Consider the following 18,833-nt stretch of genomic DNA (forward strand, 5'->3'; position numbering starts at 1 on the left):
TGCAAAAGTTACCTACTGCAGCTTTAAGTCGTCTACTATTACTGAACTTTTATAATAATTTTGTACTGCAGGGATGCATTATATTGATCAAAAATGGCAGTAAAAATTTTGCTTACAGCATTTGTATATAATATGCTTCCACAACAGCTGTTTTCAACATTGATTATAATTAGAAATGTCTTTTCGTTCACCCATTCATATTAAAACCTGATCATATTAAAATGTTTTTCTGAATCATAATTCAGTGTGATCACAAAATATTTTCATTACATGAATAACTTTACATTTTTTAAATGTTTATATAGAAAACAGTATAAACTATAACAAGATTATTATCATTATCATTGCCATCATATTTATACTTTTTAATTGCATTTAACATTTATTTTATGATTGCAGTGAGAATGGTTAAGTTTATTTTTAAAGTGTCTTTTCAAGGGTAATTTAATAGCTAGCATGTTATGAATCCTAAATGCAATAATTTTTTTTTTACATAATTGGCACAATTTTAGAATTTTATTTAAATTATGCGTACATTTTTTCTAAAATTTAAAATGTAAGTGTATGTATAAATTAATTTATATTTTTTTGTGATGGACCTCTTTCATAATTCAAAATTACAATTCTGGGTCTGAGGCACGGCACGATATCAGTCATACATACAATTTAAATTTGCAATTTAAAAATAACTAAAAAGTAATTCAAATAAACATTGAAGGCATAGTAAAATGTATCCAAGACATTTTTGCTGTTAACTTTATATAACAAAATAAAAATCCACAAGTAACAGGACATGACCCGTTTATTGGTAAGTCATTGCAAAGTTAAGGTATTTTAGTACAGATTTCATGCAGAACCACCTCTCAGCGGTTGCTGGAAAAAGTGACGTGTCTTGAGGTGCCTAACGATTTCCACTCCTATTTTCCACATTTCTGTACCTGGGTTTTTTGCACTGCAGTCTTTTATCTTTCTCTTCTTGCAGATTCCTGCTTGATTAACCCAGTTTTGGCTTATATACGTGCAAAGTCTTATTGATCCTAACAGTACATGCTTCTGTAGAGCAGACCTCATTTGATGTCCATATTAGCCAAGGTCAATTATAGATCCACGAAGATATCGGTAATGTAAAGAGCCCAGACTTAAATTACCGTAACCCATACTGCAGCATTTCTTATCTTCCATAAGGAAAACTGTGTTTAATGTCAGACTGTGATGTTGCACAGACTTTGATTTTCATCTTAAATCCTTTCCAAGTTCTAGCAGCTAATTACCCAGTGATCTGAAATCAGGTTCTTGTCTACAGAAGGAAGCAGTGGGGGGATGCTGTGTTTCTGTGTGCTTTTGCCTGCTCGTGTCTATGTAAAATGATAGAATAAAAGTGCGTTAGTGTGGTAGAGACGTGCGTCGTGGGACTCACACTTGCCCCCCTGTGGGTAGGTCTCAGCGTGAGCTTTTGGACAAATATCATGCTGATAAAACAAAAGACTTAGGCAACATGCTCATGAATTGTATCCTGCTGGTTCCTGTCATCAAACTCTGTGCACAGCACTCCATCGGTTTGCTTTGTTTTAGTGCTTTTTCCAGTCAAATCTATTAGGATGGTGTCAAACCAATGGGTACAGATAGAATGACGATGCACAGATGTTACAGACCGTAATTTGCTGCCTTGTGTGTATTTCAACAATTGAAGCCTTAAATGCAAAGCCTTAAATGAGATGTCTGTAGCTCTGCATACAAATTACATCTCTTAAGGAAGTCATAGCCCGGTAAGTGTTCACATTGTTTTTATGATTAGCTCCCAGAGGGAGGTGCTGGTTCAGTCTCTTCAGCTCGCGCACACCTCAGACACACATACACACAGAGTCTGCAGCAGGAGCTACACTGTATTTGAGGGTGCCGGGCACGTATTGGCCATTCTGGGAAAGCTGCCTGTTTCCGGGCAGGTGCTGTTGGCTTCCCTGACAGCTCTGAGGAGCAACAAACCGATTAGCAAGCAGAGTAGTGCATATAGACAGCCGGGCTTATGCAGGGAGGCTTGTTAAAGCCAGAAATGTTAAATGGGTCCTCTGTGCCCACAGCTCAGGATGCCTATGGTGTCAAGACAGGGGTAGCTGCAGGTCAGAGTAATGTCTGTGACAAAAGGTGGCGTGCCGAAAGGAAAATTCTACAACAGAATGTAACTCTAACCAATTACAAAGACCTTTATCCACACCCCCTACCTTTCGGCACGCCCTAATCTTTCGCCATGGCCACCTGCAGTTATCCCTACTTGGCGGTGTCAGTGCCAGATCGCCTTCGTACACCGGAACACAGAGCTGTCGGCAGTAAACAAGCTAAAACCTGTCAGAAGAAGAAGCAGGGCAATGGAAGAGAAAGTTGGAGAGAGTCTCATCTCAGTGGTATTGGCAGCAGATTGGTTTAAGCCGAAAAGGTCATAGCTTATTTCCGCCTTTCAGAGTGTCTCCAGCAAATGATCTTTGAAGTATCGTTGGCGCGTTTATTCAGGGAGATCGATTGAAACAAGAAAGCAATGTCTGAGTGTTGGTGTGGTGTTTTTTTTTTAATGACCCATTTTATTAAGGAAGATTTTCTGCACCTTCCTTCCACCCTCTCCTATTGCTTTATTGCTCATTTGGTGGGTTTTTCAGTAAGTCCTTTCTTATACCCGGTATGAGGAGGATAAACCTCTTATTGCGGCAGGAGCATAATCCCTTTTGCATGCCCACAGCGAAAGTATATTACACACCAGAAGTGGAGCAGATATATCTGTGACTGTGTAGGGTACCAGGAAACTCCCACGTCCCAAAATCATAGTGAAAAAAGATGCATGAAACACTTTATTTGATATATATTTATTTGAACCAGAAGCGCATAAAATACAATGTTCAGATGATTCAGAGCCTTATTAAGGGTTTTGGATGCTCAAAAATGACTAAACTGTTTGTTTGTCTGTATTTTATTGAAATACAGCGGTTGGAATACACTGTTACAGTGGTTATTATGCAGCCTTGCTGCTCATGTGGACCAGACAGGTTTGAGTCAGGCATGCATACTGATAGGATTTTTCCCCTTTCTTTTATGAAAGTTTGTTCACCCAACATTGGCATTTCTGTAATCATTTACTCACCCTCATGTCGTTCCAAGCCCATAAATCCAATAAAATATATATATATTTTTTTACTTTCTGAAAGTTTAAAGTTTTGTTCGGGTAGACTTTCAATTTAGGCACAGTTATCTCATATTGCATTTTATAATCTTTATTTGATATTCAAAACTGAACAAATGAGTTTGGAATGACATGCATTTTATTTATTTTTTTGTTGATAAATTACCCCTTTAAAGTCCCCCCACAAATTAAAAAATTCCCAAATGTGAACTCTCAAAATGTGTAATGTTTTGGCCATAGTTCCATACGGCTTTTACCTCCATGCGAAGGAGTCATTTGAAAGGAGCATGTAAATAAACTGGCTAATTTACCTAACAATTGGATATATTATTAAGGGCCACCCATTTTCACTTGTGGCCCAACAAGAGCTCCACCACTTTGTTCTCCTCTGTGACAAGTCTGCTATCCATCCCCGACAGCTCATTGATTACCGTGGTGTGCTGCCATTCTGATCGGCTCCCTGATGAATTCTCGCAGCCCTGAGATCCTCCCTCCCGAGTTTCCATTTGCCTTTATCCACCAGAGCATTACACAGAAGGGTTACCATGAGAACATGCAAATTCCGTTGCGCACCGTTGGCTGTCACATATCCATATCCCTTTCTTTTGTGGCAGTAACGTTCAGTGATGAGGGCAACTATTTCGCTGCGTCTTTCCTGAAATGACAAATCAGCCCACACTGATAATGGCTCAGAAAGCCTGACAATGTAAATCATCAGGAGATCAGACGTTTTGCCAATTGGCTGATGTTTTCTAGTCCCATGATGGAGAAGAAAGCCATTCATCTTCCCAGGCTATCTGTTGCCCTTGGTTGCTATTATCACCGAGCAGTAATTGTCTGGTTTTAAACATGGCCGAGTGGACGCCCAGCCTGCCTGTAATAAGATGGTTGGCAGAAATACAGGAGACATGGTGAGAAGAGAAACCGAAATAATGAGCTTAGTTCTCAAACTCTCCCGATGCAGGATAAAACAACCAAAGAAGAGTGGGGGTCGCAGCATGTCCTGATTTACACTGTTGTTTGAGTTCTCTTGAGAGGTTAAGATTCTTATGATTGGCCGGGTTGAGTTTTTGGCAGTGATGCAATGGCATATTTAAATGTTGGATCTAGAGATTTTTGCCAGTGTAGACCGATCTCTCTTAATTGTTAACTTGCTGTGAAATGGTAGTTCCTGCGGTGGGTAACCAGCAGTGATAGAGCGATATTGTCTAATTAACAGCTTTAGCTCTCCCTTGTGTCCATTCCAAAGTCTACCAGCAGCATTGTCAGTGAATAATGCATGATGCACATATTCTAGTGTTGAACATTTGTATGAAATTTTAAGTAGCCTACATGTTGTTTAAACCCTTTAATTTTAGGGAATATATATATATATATATATATATATATATATATATATATATATATATATATATATATATATATATATATATATATATATATATGTGTATATAAAACTTTAGGTCTTTCCAGCATTAAGGTAATCCTGCTTTATTAATCGTCTTGTCTCAGTTACAAATTTGACTGGTAAAAGATAAAGAATGATAGCCCCTTTTGTTGCATTGCATATAAGGGGTGACAGCTTGATAAAAAGACATGCTATTTATAACTAGATGTAACTTTTGATACTTTAGCAGTAAAAGTGGCTCCATGAGTGACCTTGCCCTATCAGTGCGGCTCCCCTGAAAAAAAAATAGTGAAGACCTCAGACAGTCTTACGAACATTTACAATGTTATGTAAGAATGTTATGTAACATTTTCACTGTTTACAATGGCATATCGCCATATTGCCCTGCCCGACTTTCTCCCCAGCCTGGCACAAACGGCACGATTAGTTCTGGGTTTGATGAAGGGATGCCTAGCGAAATCCGAAATGTGCTGCGACTAGTTAGCTGTCCGAGTGCGTTGTGATTGGCCTACAGCTTAGACAGTGTTTCAGTTCGCTGGAATTATTTTAAAGATTTTCTGATGGGTCGCTTTGTGACATCACAAACCCTGGAAACCAATGCTGCAGTCCAAACGGGACGTTCGTTGTAGTTCTTGAAAAGGGATTTATCTCCATTTGGAGTGGCCTTTGAGATTTGTAACTTTGTATATCTTTATGCCCAAACATGTATACTACACACTGACTAAAATTCAAAAAGTGAAAAAGCATAATATGACCCCTTTAATATATTTTCAGCAGCCATTACTCTACTCACATAATCCTTTAGAAACCACATGTTGATTTGGAGCTCTGTTCACATTCCTTATTATCATCAATGTTGAACACAGTTGTGCTGCTTAATAATTTTGTGAAAATTGTTTGTTTCCTTTTCAGGATTCTTGAGGAATGGAAAGTTCTAATTAACAGCATTAATTTGAAATAGTCTTTACTGTCACTTTTGATCAATGGGCTAGGTGCACAAGATGGCGCTGGTGAGCTTCAGGGACGCGAGTGTGTGCGTACTTATTTCCGGTCTTGCGACGTTCGCATTGACTGTAAGGGAAACTTACATACGAAACTTGGCTAGATGTATATAATTAATGATTTTCAAATTTAACAGCCGACAGTGGTATATCAAAAACATGGGGAAACATCCTCCCTAGATTTTGCGTACCTCTGTGTGGAAATTCATCAAGATACAACGCGGAGATTGCTTTATTCTTCTGTTGATTATGCGGATCAGCGTCAGGTCAGGTCCACAGGGATTTCTTTTTTCAAACACAAACCTCTCAAATATGCAATACTTTTCATTTTCGAAGAGCTGGTTTTGTTCTGTTATGTAAGATAAATGTTTCTGACTGTCAAAAGACGCACAGATGTCTGATAAAGCATGTTTTGTTAACTTTATTTGATAACATAATTTATAACTAACTGTACAATTAAACGTAATATGATAGGTTTGCCTTAAATAAAATATCGCTGTTTGCATTCATGTGTGTTTTTATCTGTTTATTTGTTTTGTGAAAGATCTGCAGCATAAATCATTATCTGTATATGAGCAGCCATGTATATTTTTATTTTTTTTGCATTAACAGATATTAAAATTAGTCACACATTTTTACTGTGTAAAATAATAAAATAGGTTGTTAAAAAACGATGAAACAGACTGATGTATGTGTACAATTGAGAAATGGATACTTCTGAAGATAAATCGCAGCCCACATCTCACGAGGTAAATATTTAATATAAATAATAATAATAATAATAATAATGCAAACATTTTCGAGAAATAAATAATTTGTATTACATATTTGGTAAGATAAACATACATTTGCTGTGTTTACAAACCATGAGTTCAACTTTCATTTCGTGAACATTAGTGTATTTAATTCATTCACCGGACCCAAACATTCACAAGTTTCAAATCCACTGGCTCAGTTAACATTTATAGTATAGTGTTAATAGCAGTGTATATCTTATTTGCATATGAAGTGATATTATAAATCCTGTAAACATATAGAAGGTAATATTTGGACTTCTCCGGTTCTCTGCACTGACTTTAAGCACAACCGGAAATATCTACGCACACACTCGCAAGACCGGAAATCCAAGATGGCGGAGATATGCAACTAGCCCATTGAGTGAGGCCTTGCTGAAAAAAATACTAGTTTTTTTTAAAAGAGCTTATATGAAATATATTATTATTATTATTATTATATGAGATCAAATAAATTATTTTATTTTTTTTGTTCTAAAAATATAATTTTTTAGTGTTCCTGTAGCTCAACTGGTAGAGCACTGCGTTAGCAAGCAAGCAAGCGCAAGGTTGGGGGTTCGATTCCCCGGGAACTCATGATATGTAAAAATGTATAGCCTGAATGCACTGTAAGTCACTTTGGATAAAAGCGTCTGCTAAATGCATAAATTTAAATGTAATTTTAATTTTTAAATTTTAAATTTTAATTTAATTTTCAATTTAATTTTTTTTTATTCACGATTTGAAATGAAAGAGTTATATTTAATTGTTGTAGGTTTTATTGCTGCATTTATTGAAAGATGTTATTGAACTTTTTGACTTTTATATATCTATATGACCTCTGTTTTCAAGTATTTGTATGGTAGAAAATAACTGCATGATGGCCACCAGGTGAACTGACTTGCTCTGAATGGACTTAGTCATGCCTCAGTTGTAATACATCCACCTACAGTGACATCTATTGCTTAGCAAACCACACTAGGAACAACTGATATCCCAATATGGGGAAAAAACTATTTAAGATTCTATCCAGGCAGTGCATGACCCAGTAGAATCCTTCAGGGATCTTGATGTCTGAGAAACATTCTGTGGTTAGCTTATTAGCTTCTGTGCTGCTTATTTACATTACAAAGCCATAGGCCACTGAAGAAGCAATATTTCAAATGATGGTTATATTTAATTATGGTTTCCTGATATTGAGGATGTGAAATTGATGTTCTCACTGAATGGAAGTGATACCTTACGGCTCAAACCCTATAACATTTTTCTTTTTAATGGCTCATTCAGGGTATGCCAAGGTTTTGATTGACACCTAAATTCTCCGGTGTAGCCAGAGGAGAGGCGAGGGCTCAGCTGGATTGTTTTCCATGGCTTAGGTTCCAATTCCCAGCTCTCCGTTTGGCAGAAGGGATCCACCATTGCCGTCAGTTAACAGTGACCATGTCTCAGGGCTCTGATCTTTTAATGCCTAGTCCCAAGAACTTTCCATTTGGAGTCACTGATCCAAAACCGAAAGGGTTTTTCGCCGTGTTTATATAAATTGCAGCCCACAAAGCAATCATTTGAGTTGCAGGTCTTGTCATAGGCATCATCAGTCTTTTGCTTTCGGCTGTATGGTTGTGCACTTGGGTCTCTCTTATCTAGAGTTGTGACTCATGAGTTATATTAACAGAAGGTGAACATTGCAGCTCCTCACAATATGGTTTATTTCCTCAATCAGCTTTGGGAATGAGCTGTGCATTTGCCAGTTAATGGGAAGAATGAAGGAATTTGCTGGTTTGTGCAAAGCTGCGGGCACACACAGTGTAGATGCTCGTGGAAATAATGAGGTTTCAGCTATATTTGTTGTATATTTGTTATAAATGAGATTTATTTAGTTAAATGTGCTGCCTGAAATATCATTTTTACAGTCTCTCTCTCTTTCCATTCAGTTGAAATGAAGCATTTAATGGGCTGCAGAGTGACACAAACTTTCCCATAAGACTGCTCTGGTCATAAGAAACGGTTAAAAATGTTAAAAATATGTAAATCTATCTCAAGTTTTTATATCTCAAAAGCTTGTTACAATGAGATGAATGGAGAAAAATATATGTAAATTATGTGCCAAAAAAACTTGAGGGGACATTATTTTATATCAGAGATGCATTTTTGTTTGATAGTATGTTTATACAAACGTGTTAATTCAGTGGCTCGTTCAGTGTCGCCTTTGAATAATTAAATTGGTGGAATTTATTTTATTAATGCAGAAGTGAATTTAGTTCATATTTATGGTTGCAAATCTCTCAAGAGATGTGGTTGCATTTTAATTCACTGCATGTGGCACATCCAAACTGAATCTTGTCGAAAGTTTTATGCTAAATATGTCCCCATAAAGTGAGGTAGATATACTACATATAACTGCCAAATGTGCAATTCTTATGATTCTTTTAACATTGCCTTTTCTTCTAAAATAAGAAAATGAATAAGGAGGTTTTAAGACTAAACACGTGTGCTGACGAGCACAGTTTAGGAAGAGGAAATTAAGCTAATGTCCCAATGTTTATTTTAGCTCCAGAAAGAAAATTGTGGCACACAGCAAAAAGGATTTGTCCTATGTTTCCCATCACGTCTCAGCAAAAGTGTGTTTGTCAAGGAGCCATAGGCTTATGTGGAGAGCACCTTTATGATGCAACACCATCTCCCTGTCCTCTCTCTTTGAGTCAGCTAGGCAGGGGTCCAGTTGTCCTGACCAAACATGCCAGTTCCCCCTAACCTTTCCTCACTCACAGTTGTGCACCACGCACACAACTTCCTTCACAGCAAGAGACTGAAGTGCAGTCGATCTCTTTGCCAAGTGCACTTTATCAGTGTGTCGGCCCGGAAATCAAAGGCAGGTCATTTGTCCTAAGGCTGCGCATGTTTACTTTGAGTTGTTGCTCTTGCACCTACCCACACAAAAAATATACTGAAATTCAAGCAACCAATGTGCTCACGGTTCATTCAGAGAGGCGATTAGGCCTTGCTTCAGAGGAAGTGTTTGAAGAGGGAGGAAATGATCATTTGTTCACATCCCGAAGGGCTAGACTGATGTAACAACAGATAAAAACCAGATAAATCCTTCAGTGTTTTTCATTGTAAAATTCAGGAACTTTTTCTTTTTAGGCTGTGTAAAAAATTTTTTTTTTGTTATAAATATGTAATTTTTACCTGAAATTTATATTATAAAGATGATATTACAAAAATTATATTACTGTTATATTAAATGTATATTACTAAGTATTAGTTTGATACTTCATTTCTTTTAGTAATCATATGAAAACTGCTTGCCAACAGATATTTAAAATTTTATACTTCACAATCTTTATAAAATCCTTATATTTACTTACACAATATGCTTTAAAAGTTCAGGGTCGGTGAGTTTTTTTTTCTTTCTTTTTCTCAATGAATTCCTTTATTCCTATTAGATCGGAGGAAAAAAGTAAAAATAGTTTATTGTGAAATATTATTAGAATTAAATTAATTTTAATTACATTAGTCTAATTTTAATATATTTTAAAATGGGATTTATTCCTGTGTTGTCAAAGCTGAATTTTCAACATCATTACTCCAGTCTTCAGTCACATCATCTTCCAGAAATCCTTATATGCTTATATATATATATATATACACACACACACACACACACCTTATATACCTTATATACCTAATATGCTGATTTGTCTCTTATCAATTTAGAAAACATTGGTCCTTTTTAATCTTTGATCAGGATTTTTTAGAAAGGGATTCAATAGAAAGGTTAAATGAACAACCTTTTTATTGAAATCATTTATTTATTTATTTTTGTAACAATGTAAAACTGACCTTTTGATTGACTTAATGTATCATTGCTGGGACAAAAATATGAAGTACTTAAAAACAAAAATGATTTCTAGAAAATGCAACGTCTACTTTGTGGTCAAACAAAGGCATAGCATTTCATTCATATTTGCCTACTAGGTTGAAGGCATTGAAGGAGCCTGAATGGAAAATATGAGGTTCATTTAAAAATGACTCTATTATTAAATAATTACATATCATTTGGGTCTCTTGGACCACAAATATAGCAATAGTAAGTCACTCTCAAAATGAGTGTTTAAAGTGCAACTTCCTCTGATGTTATGAGACTGCTGGATTATTACTGCTTCTCTCAGCTCTGCATATCCTCAGTATTAAATCCCTCATATATGGCTTAGAATCAGAGTCTGGGGTATTTTGTAAAAGTGAGTGTTTGATACCACAGCCAATTTTCTATATTCATTATGTCCTGCTCTGTATTTTAATTTATGTCCATATAAATGCCGAAATGGGAGTAGTTGTCTTTCATTGGAAAAGGGCCTGGCATGAGAATATTTTAGCGATATAATAGAGGTAGACATGGAGCTGTTAGCAACTGCCCAGCAGCGTCCTAGCAACAACTTTGAACACATTATTAGCTACCTAGCAGCCATTCAGGATACTAAGAAAGTCAGTACAACAACAATGTCATGCAGGTGAGTTGTGTGTTGCTCGTATGTACTTCAGATAATGTATAATCTAGATTTGTTTTTTTTATTGTGAAATTTTTCTTTTTAGTGTTTGGGTAAACATGTATCCTTTTCATGCAGAGACAGCATCTGACTGCAACAGCACGACTAGACTAATAGTCTCTCTGATGCTGTTATGAAAGATTGCTAAACTTGGCAGGCAGTTCGTTAATAGCCTCTGAAGTCGTGATATTTTCTGCCTCACCATCTGTGGTGTTTTCTTCTTCTCACTCGCCTTTTTTTCCTTAAAGCTCACCTTCCTGTTAATAATGTCACTTAGCTTTCTGGAGGATATTTGTCCTGGAGACATTCAGTGGCTAAATACTGACTAAGCAAGAAAAGCTCTCAGAATACCAGACCAGGACGTGACAAGATTTCACCCCTGGTTAATTTTGCCTTTGACAAGTATTGCAATTTCCATCTCTCATGGCATGCTTTAGACCAGGGTTTGGCAACCTATGGCATGCGTGCCAACAGTGTCACACAGAGGGATAATCACTAGCATGCGAGCAATAGGGAAAACCGCTTGAGGTAATAACTTTTCATAGTCACACAGCCTTTTAGTAGCTATTAATACTATTGAAGTGTGAATTAACTTGCGCTAGTCTACGAATGTGCGAGCGACTGCTGCACATACTAGGCACTTCAGATCAAAGCCTCAGCGGTCTAACAGCACTCGTCAATGTCAAAATGACTGAGATGGCCAAACAAATGAAAGTAGGTGGGGTTTACTGTTCACAGAAGCAGAGCGCAAAGCTTAGTTTACTGTTAAAGAAAGCGACGTAAGATGAAGCTGCAAATAATTTAATATTCGTCAACTTAATAATACGTTTTACAATGGAAATGTTAAATGACTGACAGCTATATCCAGTGATGCAAACTACTCCAATTTACTCCAAAGAGAAAGAGAGAGAGATGTGTGTAAATTGTCTAATATAGAACATGGTTAAATTGAACAGTTTTAATGTATTGGCCTTGTCTCTCTCTCACACACACACACACACACACACACACACACACACATATAGTGTAGGGCCCTATGATTTCTGCGATGTGGAAAACGTGAATCTAGTCATAAAACAGAATTTACAGTTTAATGCGGAATTGGTCAAATTTTTTATTAATTAATCAAAAGTTGGTCATTACACTTCAATCAAATCGCAATATAGGTGAAAAAGTTGATTTAAATATGAATCCTGCATGTTCTTCATGTTTCGGTTACTGAATGGCACAGATGCACGGTTTCATTTACTACATGCCTACTTAAGCGTATGTGACGTTCGCGTTAATCAACCTAGGTTAATGGTATTTTAAAAAACAAGCTATTGGTTATTGTTAATGCATTTTTCTTCATTAATCACTAATATAAAATAATACTACTTAAAATGTATTAGTATATGTGGAAATGAACATTTGTGACCCTGGACCACAAAACCAGTCTTAAGTTGCTGGGTTATATTTGTAGCAATAGCCAAAAATAGATTGTATGGGTCAAAATTATAGATTTAAATTTTTCATTTTATAAATCATTAGGATGGTCAAGTTCCATGAAGATATTTTGTAAATTTCCTACTGTAAATAAATAAAAACGTAATTTTTGATTAGTAATATGCATTGCTAAGAACTTTTTTTTAAGACAACTTTAAAGGTGATTTTCTCAGTATTTAGATTTTTTTTTGCACCCTCAGATTCCAGATTCAAATAGTTGTCTCTCAACCAAATATTATGCTATCCTAACAAACGATACATCATGGTAAGGTTTTTTTTTTTTTTTTTAATTTACACTTAAGACTAGTTTTAGTGGACCAGGGTCAATTTTAGCATAAATAAAAATAATGTAAAAGTGTTGTTGCTTGCCAATTCAGAATATTTAGTGTAAACTAATGTTTTAACCTTATTGTTAAGTGTAACCTGTGATTCAAACAAAAGGCATAGTCTACTAAAGAAATTTTTTTTTTAACTTTAAAAATGAATCATGTTGTGATACCTGTGTGTAATATTCCTCATGTAGCCACAAAAACAAATATATGAGAAATATAAGTATCATTGTTGTTGTTGTTTTTTTTTTATTGTTTTACAGAGAGACTATATATATATATATATATATATATATATATATATATATATATATATATATATATATATATATATATATATATATATATATATAAAATAAATTATAATATAAAAAAAAATATTTATATATAGTTTATAAAAAATTATGCAGAATACAATTTCATGGCTAGTAAGAATATTTATGGTCTACTATTGGCAAAATCATAATTTTAGACCCTATGTGTGTTTTTGCACTGTGCTCCATTTGGATCTCTCAGTATGCAGTGTCGTCTCTGAGGTTGGCAGCCCCTCTCAGTGCAAACACACACGAGTGCACAGGGATGTAATGAGTCTTCCAGACACACTGTTTTCTGCTTTGTTACCATCCTTCCTCACTCCTGATTCAGTTTGCAACTGCCACAAAACGGCAAACAAGCCCTGCTTGCTGCATTTAGTTTTAGCCATTTTGTTGTGTAAACACCCCCTGCATGCAGCCCATATGTCATGATATCCACCTCTACATAACATTTTCACAAGTCTGTCTGCTGCCTCCCTCATTCGTCCTTCCTTTTTGCATCCTCCCCCCTTATTCCTCACTTCTCTTGTTTCCACAAGCCTCGGTAGAGAGAGAGCGAGCGAGCACATGTGGGGGTGGGGAAGAATCACAGCTGAATTAGTTGTGTCTCTCTGATTGGCTGGGAGGCCGGGTATTGTGGGTAAGGGGGGTGGGAGAGAGTGCGGAGCGGCATTTGTTTATTACATATTTCCCCCCCTGTTTCTTATGTTATCACAGCAACGGCTCCTCCTGTACAAACATAAAATAGACAGTAGAGGGGGAAGTATCAGGCTCACTGTATGCAAAGGGAGGTGTGTGTGTTTGTATATATGTGTGTGTCTGCCTAAGAAAGAGAGCCATTTAATTTGTGGAGTGAACAGGGATATGCGTCAGTTCGTCCATCGTATCCAAGACACTGTCGATGGTGCATCCACAATCTGCTCAACGTCACGGTTTCATCAGGCGAGAAGGGTTGGTGCCCTGCGACGCCACCACCAGAAGAGAGTGACGGGCAGAGAACGAGAGAAAAGCGAGGCAGTGTTGGTGCACTGATGCCTGTGTGTGCGTGTGTTTGAGCGTGTCTGTGTGGGGCTGCCAGCGGTCCGCTGCTCCTTAGTTACTCTGGCTTCTTGCTGCTGCTGTACGTCCTTCATCCTGTATGCCTCTGACACCATGATTTTTTGTAATCACTTAGGCGAATACAAGAAGGACGAACTCCTGGAAGCTGCGAGGTGAGTACATGCCTTCTCAACCATTCCTCCTTTAATTTCACACTCTCCCATGATTGTGTTCTCTTCCTCCCTCCCTGTTTTTCTTTTGTCTGTGCACATGGATGTGAATTAAGGCATGTGTCGGAGAAGGTGCCATCAGGGCCGGTGATGTCTGACTCAATAGATGCATTTTCATGCATGCAAGTGATGGCCTGCAGGAGCCTGTTATCTGCACAGAGGACAGCCTGAGAGTTTCCATTTAGCAGCATGCCATAGACAGAAAACTATATTCCATGTGGGGAATTCTGTTTTCCGACTGCTGCAGGTGAAACCAGAGGAAGAGGATGTGAAAGAGACCTAGAACTTCACATCCTAATTGTAGTCCAATTTCACCAAACACCTAATTGTCACCATGGGACACATTGCCATGGAGAAACAACTCTGCCTCTGGAAACATCTGAGGAGCCTGCAATTCAAGCAGTCGCTGCCTTTGTCACAGAGAAAAGATGTTCTTTTTCATTCTCTGGTTTACCTCTCCATTGGTTTTACCCCCACTTTTTGTACCCCTGCCTTCAGGCACAGCCCGTAGCATGGATACAAATAAGGACTCTTGTTGTTTTAATGATCAAGAGAGAAAGGAACTACACAGGCCTTGTCATTATCTCCACTGTTAGGAAGAAAGATCATTGGGAACACATTCGATCACAAGGGGCTTCACTACTGTTGAATTAAGTTGATCTTGGGCCCCCTCTCAGACAGCATAAGACAGCATGAGTAACTCTTTGAATTTAGAATTGTTTGAAGAGACTTGTGTAATGGTAGATGGACGAAGCCGATTCGCTAGAACAAAGAATTCGCAAACAATTCACTAGAAAGCCGGATTTGACTTATGGCCTGCGCTCCTCTTAGTGGTAATCTCCCAAAGACCAACATGCATCTTCAAACCCATCACGAAGATTGATGACACCCTCCCATTTCTCAGCCTCTCTTCCCAGTTGTAATCTCCCAGCCAGTCCTATTTTATGTGGGTGGCAGATTGTGCATTTAAATGAAGGATCTTGTGTTGTTCACTGAAGCCAGTTATCCGTAGTTACCTTCAAGAGTAACTGGAGCAAGAGCGACTAGAACAAACTTTACTGTTTTTGTGGGGGTCGATTTGACGTAATGAACTCCCCTCTATGGCAAAAAAAGTCGACACGAGTCTGTTTTTGCATGCTTGCAAGAACTTGACAGTTTTTCAAAAATGGAAAACTTGATGTTGACACGTTCCACTACAGCTAATATGTCTCTTTGCCATTGTTCACTTTTTGATTAAAGTGGCATCAGGCCCATCTTTGGCCCCAGATGGCACAAGGTTTTGGCTGTAGCTGTTGGAGGCCTGGCATATCTAACACTGTCATGGTTTGTCACTTAAAGGAATCGCTGACAGGTGCTGATGAGTCGAACCTCTCCAGACCACGGCTCACTCCAGTTACTTTGTTCCTTGTAGCAAAAATCTAATAGATGCTGCTTATCTTATGTGCTCCTCTTCTTTTGACTATGGCTTTCGTTCCCCCATCTCTCCTTTTCCCCTCCACTCCTCATCTTCTCTGTGAAATTCACTGTGTTAGCTTGTTCTTTTTTTACTGTTCCCTCTTGTTCTTTAAAAAACTGCTGCTTTGCTTCAGGAGCGGAAATGAAGAGAAGCTCATGGCCCTGCTCACGCCATTAAATGTCAACTGCCATGCCAGCGACGGTCGTAAGGTAAGAACATTCACTGCACCATAAACGTTTGGCCACTGTTGGTGAAAACTCTACAGAGCTGTTAATATTATCTATCTGAATGGAGTCAAGGTAGATCCCATATTTAACTGAATTAATTCAATAAACATCTCTCCTCACAGTTAATGACCCTAGTCTTAGTCAGCTTCTGTTCAGGGTTATCATAGTTTTCAATTCTTACTGTAGTTGTATTTTGATTTTCAATTTGTTTTAGTTGTTCGTTTTCATGCATAATTTTTTCTTCAGTGTTTTCCAGTTTGTTTATTTTAGGCTTAGTCTATCTAGTCTAATGGCATTTTCACATTTAATGTAAAGGGTTTATAGAATAGCATGTATCCTGTTAGAAATTGTTTCAACCAAAATATAATTGATTCAAGTCAGCTATTGAGAAATTGGCTCCATTTGCATAATAAATTAAATATGGTGTTTACCCAGCTTCATTGTGAGAAATGCACCATTGTTCACTTTGCCTTGCATTCATTGATCTTATTTGCAGTTGAAAATAAGTTGAATATATTTCGTCATCATTATGGGGTTTTAAGATGAAGCTAAGGAGCGTCACTCTGAATTATTTAATTGCTTCATATTTAATCAAGTGCATTACTCAAGTAATTTATGTGGAACTGCCATTTAATTAGACCAGTTTTTGCTGTCGTTGTTGCACATTAAATTCTGGGCTCAATATTTCACTTCAGATTATAAAAACACTTAATAGGTTCAGAGAAATTTTGCTTGCATTGGGTTCCAAGATTAAAGCAAACCCTCAGGTTTCTATTGCAGTTTACTTGCAGCAAGAGTACTAGCTTACACTTCACTCTTTGTTTAACAAGCTTTAAGAGTTTATTTTTAATTTTTTGATGGTGCATATGGACTTAGATTTAGTAAGTGTGTTTTCAGATCAGATATATCTATTTTAAACTAGACTTGTATGAATTTTGTCTGCAGCACGTTAGATTGTGTACAACGACTTCTCCATCGATATTTGTCACTGAGGACAAGACAGGAGCAGTGAAATGGTTGCAGAAGAGTACTAATCTCTCAGTGAGATCAAGGGCTTGATTTAGAGGAATTACTCTCTGCCGGTTCTGCATGTACTCCTCATGCATATTTATCGAATATTGACTGATTTCCCAAGCGTGCTAACCAAAATGTTTTTTTCCCCTTGCTTTTGTGGTAAACATCTCGAGAAGAGTCTGTCTGCAGACATGCACTCTCAGCGTATATGCACTGTCTGTGACATTACTGAAAAGTGTTTAACAAAGATTGGTGCTTTATTGCATAATTATTCTCTTAATTCAGCTATTTGCTTTTCGTTTTTTTTGCGTGGCAGTAATCATTTTAGATTGCCAATGCAGCATATGTAAGTACTCTGAAGGACGCTGTGATGATTTGCCAGTTGTTTTTTTTCTCAGTGCTGGTCAGGATTAACAAATCACTGTCACTTGTGATGACGAGCCAAGACTTTTTTATTAAATCATTTTAAAGACATTGCAGGATGGATTAAATTTACCAATCCTCTAATTTCATAGATATTTTAAATACTTTAGCGTATAAATGTCTGCGGATTTGAATGCAACTTAACATAGGATTTGGGTCTTTTTAATGTATTTTGCATCAGTGTAATGCTTAAAAGCACAAACATAATCCTAAAATGTCTAACTGCAGTTATATACATGGCTGTATTAGAATATGTTGCATTTACACATTTGTTTTTTTATTTTATAAGTATGTATGAACAAATCTGATTTGAGATTTTACTTGTTTCTAGTTTTCTTTGAATAGAATGCAATTGATGTCCAGACAGTGGACCAGTAAAGTGCCATTCGACTCTTAAATGCAGTGCAGCACTGCATGCATCAAAATGTCTCAGCGCTGCTTACTGCTGATTATTTTACAACATTTATAATGCATCATAAATGTTGTCCTTTTGATCAGAATGTCGGCCATTTCACATTGCGCTATGCATCCTTTTTTTTTTTTTTTATATAGCCTAGATTGAAATTCATCCCTGAACTTGTTTAACAAGGTCTCTATTCATCTTAAAACAGGTGAGTGGAGTAAAGGCTCACTGAGGATGTACCTGAGATTGGCTTTTATCGACCCAAGGGCCCATATCTCGCCTGTCTGAGTTAGCGCCTCTAACAAAGCCTAATGCTCGACACCCAATTTCAGAGAGTGTTTCTATATGAGATGCTGTCATTAGTAAAGGGATTACAGTATTTAGATGTATCTGATCTGTCCCCTCTCGAATGAATCTCACTGGATATAACCCACTCAGAGAATGGGTTTAATAGATTCTGGTTCATGATACATAAGAATTTTGCAGTCACCACGATGATGCTTATTCAAACACAAAAAGCTGGCATATGCATTATGCCTGGGATAATCTTTAGCTCTTTGGACTTAATGAAAAAATGCTCTTTCTGGGTCCATCTGCTAGGGCTGTGTATTGCCAAGAATCTGTCAATACGATATGCATAATGACACAGGGGCCGGATACAATATGTTGCGATACTGTAAGCAAGGCGATATATTGGGATATTTCTTATTTTAGGAATAGGATATTTTTAGGAAAGCTGTAATTAAGAGCACACCACCATATGCAAACATTAGCAATAAATAAATAAAATATATTTAACCAGAACACAGTGTGATCTGCAATTACAATAATCAGACCCTGTAACATTTCAACATTATTGAACCACTTTTTGTGCAGTATGTGTGTGTGGGGGGGGGGGGGGATGTAAGTGCTTGCTGGATCCTTTAGTTAAATGTATAATACATAGAAAAAATGTTTTTTTAAAGACCATACATATTTTTAGACCCTGCTCTAAAGATTCACAGTTTAAATGTATAATTGTA

At 37.1% G+C, this 18,833-nt stretch overlaps 1 protein-coding gene across 5 annotated transcripts in view; it reads left to right on the forward strand.

The window, feature by feature from the left end:
- The window catches only part of LOC127941485 (poly [ADP-ribose] polymerase tankyrase-1), a 99,015-nt gene that overhangs the window by 33,116 nt on the left and 47,066 nt on the right, over window positions 1-18,833 (forward strand). For all 5 annotated transcript variants that reach the window (XM_052536560.1, XM_052536558.1, XM_052536559.1 and 2 more), the window contains 2 exons: window positions 14,195-14,231; window positions 15,878-15,953. In XM_052536560.1, the coding sequence (XP_052392520.1) occupies window positions 14,195-14,231; window positions 15,878-15,953 (113 nt within the window). The remainder of the gene's footprint in view (window positions 1-14,194; window positions 14,232-15,877; window positions 15,954-18,833) is intronic.

The sequence above is a fragment of the Carassius gibelio genome, chromosome A21, assembly GCF_023724105.1.
Source record: "Carassius gibelio isolate Cgi1373 ecotype wild population from Czech Republic chromosome A21, carGib1.2-hapl.c, whole genome shotgun sequence".
NCBI classification, from domain to species: Eukaryota; Metazoa; Chordata; class Actinopteri; order Cypriniformes; family Cyprinidae; genus Carassius; species Carassius gibelio.